General features: G+C 45.4%; 1 protein-coding gene across 1 annotated transcript; it reads right to left on the reverse strand.

Moving 5' to 3' along the window:
- Nucleotides 1-270: 270 nt before the first annotated feature.
- EIF4A2 (eukaryotic translation initiation factor 4A2) lies at nt 271-7,634 on the reverse strand. The gene is made up of 11 exons (XM_080409217.1): nt 7,521-7,634; nt 6,316-6,361; nt 6,096-6,228; nt 5,696-5,835; nt 4,345-4,513; nt 4,040-4,149; nt 3,797-3,940; nt 3,267-3,404; nt 2,902-2,991; nt 2,582-2,661; nt 271-1,072 (listed from the first exon to the last, which is right to left on the reverse strand). The coding sequence occupies exons 1-11, from the start codon at nt 7,547-7,549 to the stop codon at nt 928-930; spliced, it is 1,224 nt and encodes a 407-aa protein (XP_080265343.1). The 5' UTR covers nt 7,550-7,634; the 3' UTR covers nt 271-927.
- Between the last annotated feature and the right edge of the window lie 154 nt (nt 7,635-7,788).

Raw genomic sequence — 7,788 nt, forward strand, 5'->3', positions numbered from 1 at the left:
GTGGACACATGTCTGATTGCCCCATGTGATGGGTCTGAGCCCCTGGCACTCCAATCTCATTTACTACTCAAAAACCAAGCCCTGCCATTACTGACAGAGCTGGGACTCACCTAGGAGCCCTGGACCTGCTAAAGCACAGCAGGTCTGGCCACCACCACCCACAGCTCCCCTGAAGGGCTCCCAACCTGAGACAGGTCAGACACCACCATCCTCCTCCCTTCTAAGCAAGGCACCCCTCTCTTACCAAGAAGCAATTATTTACAATTTAAGTGAATATAGAAGTATTTTATTGAACATTCAAACTTCATTAAGACATGTGCAATATGGCAAATTTTACTGGGTTTAACCCTAACTAAGACAATAGTATGATTGCTTGCTTGCTGGGGCTTAGCAACAGGGTCCAGATCACACTTACACTAATTAAATACTTTATTGAATAAATACATATGAAACAAAAATGCATTTTAATGCTCTTATAAAAGTTTAAATTTTGAAAGGCCTTTCCAATTCAGTCTGAAGTGTAAGTACATACAGTAAGGGAAGGTAGGCTAGTTTAACATAATTGGCTGACTTTATGCAGCACTTATATCTTTTAGTCCATAAGTAAATTATTAAATGATAAAGAACATCTAACACAACCACTTCTATGGAACTAGGAAATAAATTTCTAATAAAGAAAAAATTTACAGACCCCATGACTTTCCACCCAACCCCAACAGTCTAACCCTAAAGTGGATAAAGCCAATGGCTTTCCCCACAAGAGCTCACGACAAAAAGTCGCTTCTCTTATCAAAAATCTGTATTTCTGATCCGTTATGAGCATTGAGACAAGATTCAATATATCCCCAAAGAAAGAAGCACGATGCACGTGAATCGCCTATTCAGCAACAGCGAGCACTGCATTCAAAACCACCTCATCCCTGGGGATTAAATGAGATCAGCCACATTCATCGGCATCTCCTCCACTGTAGTATTGTAGAAAGTCTCAATGTCTCGCAGGATCCTCTTGTCCTCTTCAGTGACAAAATTTATAGCCACACCTTTTCTGCCAAAGCGACCACCCCGGCCAATTCTGCACAAAAAGAAAACACATTTAAAGACAAGTTAACAATGCTAAGCTGCTTAAAATGTTTGTGAGATCGATTCCTTAACTGCTGCTCTTTCATCTGCCACTGGTCAGGTCATGCTGCATTTACAGGACCAGCTGCTACCGAAGTAACATCTAGTCAGGAAAAACTAGCAGTTGGTGCGCCACCAGGACAGAAGCAGCAGCCATCCTATGGAGTAGCGCAGAGCAGAAAACATCACTATTTTGGGTGCAAAGTAAGATATTTAATGACACATACTGTGGTAGGAAGTGCTGGCTCTGTCTCCCTCCCCTCTGTTCAAACAACACGCCCATATACCACACACGTCCAACCCCAAGCACATGGCAGACAGAAGGTACGAGGCTGTTCAGGAATGGGGCTGTTCCAAGTTAATCCAATCCTATCCAGTAACACAGAACAGCACCGAGTTTTAATTCAATGTAACTGTTTCCAGTGGGAAAACTTAGTCTGTTTGTTTTCTAAACACAAAAATCCAAGCTGTGTTATTGTGTAAGCCCAAGTCAGCCGCTATCTGCGTCACAGTGTGCAGTTTAGTCACACCCAGCAGGTCTGCCTTCCTGCAGACTGTACAATAAAGCACCCAGTCAGCAAGAGCTAAATACACAGAAGTGGCTCACAAAACACAGCAAATGATCATGACAAACTAAATACCAACTTGCTCTTTATTCAAACTGTGCTGCTTACGAATCCACATCTTAAATTACATCAGCACCATCTTGTGTCATTTAACTGCTGCTGTCGACTCCTGTATTTATTTTCTTTTTATATGAAGTAACAAAGCAGTTTACTTCATTTAGAGACAGTCACTATAATTAAACCTAGGGCAGGCAAGACTCAAAATTGCTGCCAGAAGAGACACACCAGAGGAAAGAATCCCATTGTAAGAGGAGCCACAGCAAGAGCAAACAAGGCACACGAAACGTGAACACAGCTGGGCTGCCAGAAGCACGTAAAGTCAGTCCCGTCAATCCTCTATGACTAGTTTGCTTAGTATTAAGGTCTGGTCAGTCACTGAGCAGCAGCAGATACAGGTTAGCTAGGACCTACAGACTGAGCTCATGTTGCTCGAGATGCTGTGCCACTTTTTCTCATCCTACTCCACAGCCTACATGACAAAATGGTAGTTCAGTAGCTGCCAGTTTCCCCACATCTCAAAGGGTGATCAGCCATCACTGAACTCACAACACATCTAAGTTTTCCCACTGCTTTGTTTTGTTCTCCAGAAGTTGTGTTCCTCCCTTGTTTCAGAACCATAGCTGTGCAAATCAGGGCTTTTTTTAAAGCAAAACCACATCCAGTTTTATTTCCTGCTGGCTTTTTTTCATTTACTGTACAAATATAGGCACAACACCTGCCGTTCTTGCCAAGGACTAGAGGGGAAAAACACAAGAGGTTCTGTGCAGATTTCTGTAGAGGATGTGACACTCCACGCAGCAGCACACCAACAAAAGGACAGAGCCAACTTAACTAACCTGTGAATGTAGTTTTCACGATTGGTCGGCAGGTCGTAATTTATAACCAACGACACTTGCTGTACATCAATGCCACGAGCCTGAAAAGCAATACAGAGTCTTTAATGCCAGCCATGGGCTGCAGATTAACTTACTTATCCCATGCTTCTGTCGACCACATGTTAGTCATGAACTACAACTGTGTAGTCCATAGTGGAGCGCAGTCTTTGCTCTTCCAAGAAGCTCCAAATAGTTCAGGCTATAAGAACCTTCACTGAATTATGAAGCTTTTGGCACCAGGTTTACACAGAAGTGTGTTCAGTTGTAAGATTAATACTCACCAGCAAGTCAGTGGTGATCAGGACACGGCTGGATCCTGATCTGAACTCTCTCATGATAACATCACGTTCCTTCTGGTCCATGTCACCATGCTGTAGAGTTTAAAAAGTTGCTAATTACTATTAGTTCCAATACACCAGACTGGAATATCCTTTAACACACAAAGGGATGTATGGAACCCAGCGTCCCTACCTGCCGTGGAAACAAAGCAGGTAGGGATAGAAGGAAGCATTTTTCTTTAAGCAGGGGGAACGATAATACAGCACTGCACAGCTATATTATAACTTTCCTGCTTCTCACTCAAATACAGCTCATGATTTTTCAGTACATACATGGCATTTCAGAAGCTGTAAACATCACTTCTTACCAGAGCTGAGACTGTGAAGTCCCTGGCATGCATTTTCTCTGTAAGCCAGTCTACTTTTCTCCTTGTGTTCAGGAAAATAACAGCCTGTGTAATAGTCAGCGTCTCATACAAATCGCAGAGAGTATCCAGCTTCCACTCCTGAACAAAGAAGATTGGGAATGCATCATACCACTGACAGTTCAGTATGTAGTAAGAGTGCCAAATCAGGAGTAGAACTCAAAAGCAGTAACCAATTAAGCATGCAATTACATTTGATACAACCTGTAAAGTTGCAACAGGACACTACGCACAGTCTCTGAATCAGTTGTTGCACCAAATCTTAAGACACAGGACACTGGACATTAAGAAAGAGGTCCACCCTAGTCATTTTTGATCCAGTGCACAGTTTTTCTTCTTCTTGCGTGTACTCTACTAGCATTACTACAGAAACCAAAGCTCAGCCTCGGTTTCTGTAATTTTAGTACAGTGCTTTAACAAGAAGGTAAGAGAACTTAATTCTTTGAGCCAGAGCAAGTACAACAGATACCAACCTCTCTTTCAACATTAATGTAGAACTGCTTGATACCCTCCAGAGTCAGTTCTTCCTTCTTAACCAAAATACGTATGGGATCTCTCATGAACTTTTTGGTCACTTCCAACACATCCATCGGCATTGTAGCTGATAGCAACACAACCTAGAACACATTACTGGTGTTAGCACATACCTAGGACACCAATTTTGATTTAGAGAAAATTCAGCAGTTCTCAGCTACACTGTAATAAAATCTGCATACCTGGATGTTTGTGCTTAATTTTTGAAAGATCTCATAAATTTGATCCTTAAATCCACGGCTCAACATTTCATCAGCTTCATCCAGAACAAACATTTTGATCCATTTAGGTGCTATTTAAAAACAGAAATAATTTCATGAAGTTTCAGAAATGCACTGAACACTTTCGTAAATGCTGCTCTCCTTTAGAGCTAAGCTTTACAGGTATAAGGGTCTACAGTGCCAGCCAGCACACTACTGAAGCACTTACTGGGTGTGAAATTTATATTGGAAATTATCATCAAGAGCAAAATTAAATTCATACTTACAAAGATAGCGTCTGTTTAACATATCAAACACACGCCCTGGAGTTCCGACCACAATGTGCGGAGCCTCAGCCTGAAGTTTTTGCATTTCATTGCGAACATTTGTACCACCAATACAAGCATGGCATGTTGCTCCCATGTAGTCTCCAAGGGCCAGAATTACCTTTTGAATCTAGAATAAAACCCTTCCATTAGCAGTAATTCCTGGTACATTGAAGATTAAGTCCCTTTATCACTGGTGCTATGGACTTTGGAAACAGAGTGTGAACAAGGACTATGCAGTTCTTAGTGGTTACAAAAGAGTTGCTAATGATTTTACCCAACTGCTTGTTACTGTTCACTAGAAAGCTCAAGTCAGGGGGGCACTTAAGTCAAATTTTTGTCCTTAACTAGTTGAACTAGCTAAAGTAGTAACAGCCACGCACCTGCTGTTATTAAGTTAAAGCAGGGCCTCCAGAAGCAAACTCAAGTTTTCAACTACGGAGGCCTGCAGATTAGGCACTTGCAGGAAGTTCACAAGAGTGTACAAGTGCGCTGCTATATGCCAGGCTTTAAATTTTCACCTCACCAGTATCTTCTGATCAGAAGATGCAGCCTTTGTTCTACTTTGAGGTTTCAATTTCACTGATCTGCCTTTTTTCTTTTCTTTCTTGTCTGACTTTGTTCATTTTAGTTTTACTGTGAAGAAAACTGTAGCACTGGCATCTCAGTATATTCTAGCTGAAAAAGACAGCAAATTGTATATAATAATTTCCTACTCTTAAGTTCTGTTCAACATTTCATCTTAAGACCCTGCATTACTGACATTCATTCATTCTAAAAGTCAGGTTTCCTGTAAGTTTTGTTAAACACTCCCACTTAGCAAAACAAAATACCAAGCCTTGAAGGCGAAGCAGACATGCAGTAACATTCAGTCAGGAAACATCACAAAGGTACAAGAACAATGAAGTGACTGCATGCGCACTGCAGTTTTCATGTTGCACAACTGCACGCAAGTTCAAATAGCTTCCCCAAAAAGTTTGTTTTGTTTCCACTCAGAACACTGTGCTTTAAAGAAAGTATCTTGCGTTTTGTTTTTCTGCTTAAGATGCTTCCTCAGAACTATACACAGCATCGCAACTGGCTCCAGCATCCCTGCCCCAGCATCCCCTCCACATGCATCAACCTGACTTTTCAAGCAGGCAGAGAAACTTGTGGAATGGAAGCCAGTTTATATCCCCCAAACTCAAAACAAAAAGGGTTCTGAATGGATATTGGTTACAGCCCCTTAAGTCTTGTTGTCTCACAGTTGTGAAACCTGAAACCTATGCAACACACACGCATCTTTTTTTTTTTTTAACTACTCTATCAATACCTGTTGAGCCAGTTCTCTGGTAGGGGCCAATACTAGTGCTTGGGTCTCCTTGAGATCAATCTCCAACTGCTGCAGGATGGAAATAGCAAATGTGGCTGTCTTGCCAGTACCTGACTGAGCTTGAGCAATCACATCATACCCTAAAAAAAGTAGGATACACATTTACTGCTCCCACACAGGTCATTCATGTTTTTAGTTTTAATTTTATTCACTTTGAAAAAAAAGTGATCAGTATTAAAGAGTTCTCTCCATTTCAGGTCAGTCCCGAAAGATGGTATACCATCACATCACTTGTTCAGTAAGAATTAAAAATAGGCATTATCACACACTAATAAAAATAAGCGTTTTACAACGCTTTCCTAATCATCCGATGTCGGTAACAAATGAGTCACCTGCATACCTTTGATGCATGGAATAATAGCTCTCTGCTGAATAGCTGAAGGCTTCTCAAAACCATAAGCATAAATTCCCCTTAGAAGGGATTCTTTTAAATTCATATCATCAAAGTTGTCCACAATCTCATTCCAATTGCTCTGTAATAAAAAAGAAAAAAATAGTATTAGACCCAACACCCATCTCCATTAGCGACTGAATTCCCAAGTCCATTCACATACACCTACCTCAATGACACCATCGGGGTCCATTCCCTCTGGGCCGCCATGGTCTCTGTCACCAAGAAGAACAAGCTGTTAACACAGTAGCAACTAACACGCAGAAGGCACACTGACACCAGAAGCTGCCAAAAGCCATATCTGGAACCCGTGAAAGATCATTCTAGCAGGTGCTTTGATATTTTGCCAACAACGGAAGAAATCCTGCCCTCTCCCCACCGGCTCGGGCCCCACAGAGCCAAGCCCTCAGCTCTCAGTGCGACAGAACACCATCCCAGCCTTCAAACCACAGCGGAGCTCCCAGCGAAATTTCAGGCTCCAGAGGAAAAAAAAAAAAGCCCACCAGAAAAACACGGCTCGGTGCCGGGCAAACGGCCCTGCCTCTTCAACGGGCGAGGCGGCGCGGCCCGGCCCGCATGCGGCGGCGCACAGCGCCCCCCTCGCGGAAGGCAGCTGCTGAAGGCGGGGCTCCGCACGCCGGGCCCGCAGCTGCGGGGAGGGAGCGGGGCCGCGGCTGCCGCTGCGCACTCGAGCTGGCTCCGCTGCGGCGCCGGGCGCCAGGCGGGGGGGCGGGGGGAGGCGGATGCCGGCTGCGCTGCGGTGCCCCCGCCCCGCCTCAGCGCCCGCCGCTCTCGCGAGAACTCCACCCCTGGGATTGCGCAAACCGGGCGCTGCGCGCAGGCTGAGGAAGGCGCCGGGCGACCGCCGGGGGGCCGCGCCCCTCCCCCCTCCAACAAAAAAAATGGTCTCGCCCCCAGCCGGGCCCGCGGAGCCGGGGCGAACCAACGGCCGAAGGCGGGGGGGGGGAGGGGGGAAGAGACCTTTACGAAAAAACACACCCTGAGCTCAAATCCACGCTCAAACCTTTAAATTGCGGGTTAGATCAGCGAGTACAATTAAATTAAAAATAGCTTTTTTTAAGGGGTGAGGGTTGCTAAAAATATCGAGAACAGTAAGGCAAGCCCCAAAGAACCGAACTAAATCCTCGCTGAACCGGGAGTAAGGGGAGAGACAGGACCGAAACATCTAGAACCGGGAGGGGCCGGGACGCCAGGCGCTGTCTGGCCGCAGCGCCAAGCCACCCCCAGGCGCCGCCTCAAGGGCGCAGGCACCCCCTCCTCCCCCACCACCTCCCTTCCTTCCCCCTCCCCGGCCCAATACACCGACTCCCCTTATGAGGGAAGGGGCCGCGGCCTCCGCACGCCGCGCCATACCTGCTATAATCCGCGGAGCCGCCTGACATGTTCCGAACAGAAGCTCTGTCCTCAACTGAAAAGGCAAGCCCTCCGCGGCGCGCGCTTTATATATCCGCCTGCCGCCGGACTCGTTTCGCTCTGCTCTGCGCATGGATATACACATCACGCCACAAGGAAAAAAGCATGAAACCCTCCTGATTGAGCCCTCTTCCCGAGAGATTCCCGTCACCCCACTGTTTGAGATACTCTGAAAGGAGCTTCCGAGCCACACGGGGCCGCGAGGCCA

Source organism: Falco punctatus (assembly GCF_963210335.1).
Source record: "Falco punctatus genome assembly, chromosome: 13".
In the NCBI taxonomy this organism is placed as follows: domain Eukaryota; kingdom Metazoa; phylum Chordata; class Aves; order Falconiformes; family Falconidae; genus Falco; species Falco punctatus.

What these genes read in the sequence shown, in the direction of transcription:
- EIF4A2 (XM_080409217.1), bottom strand. Translation starts at nt 7,549, where the DNA reads ATGTCAGGCGGCTCCGCGGATTATAGCAG. An exon ending in GGCTCCGCGGATTATAGCAG is followed by an intron (nt 6,362 to 7,520) that starts GTATGGCGCGGC and finishes TCTTGGTGACAG; the next exon opens with AGACCATGGCGGCCCAGAGG. An exon ending in TATTATTCCATGCATCAAAG is followed by an intron (nt 5,836 to 6,095) that starts GTATGCAGGTGA and finishes TACTTTTTTTAG; the next exon opens with GGTATGATGTGATTGCTCAA.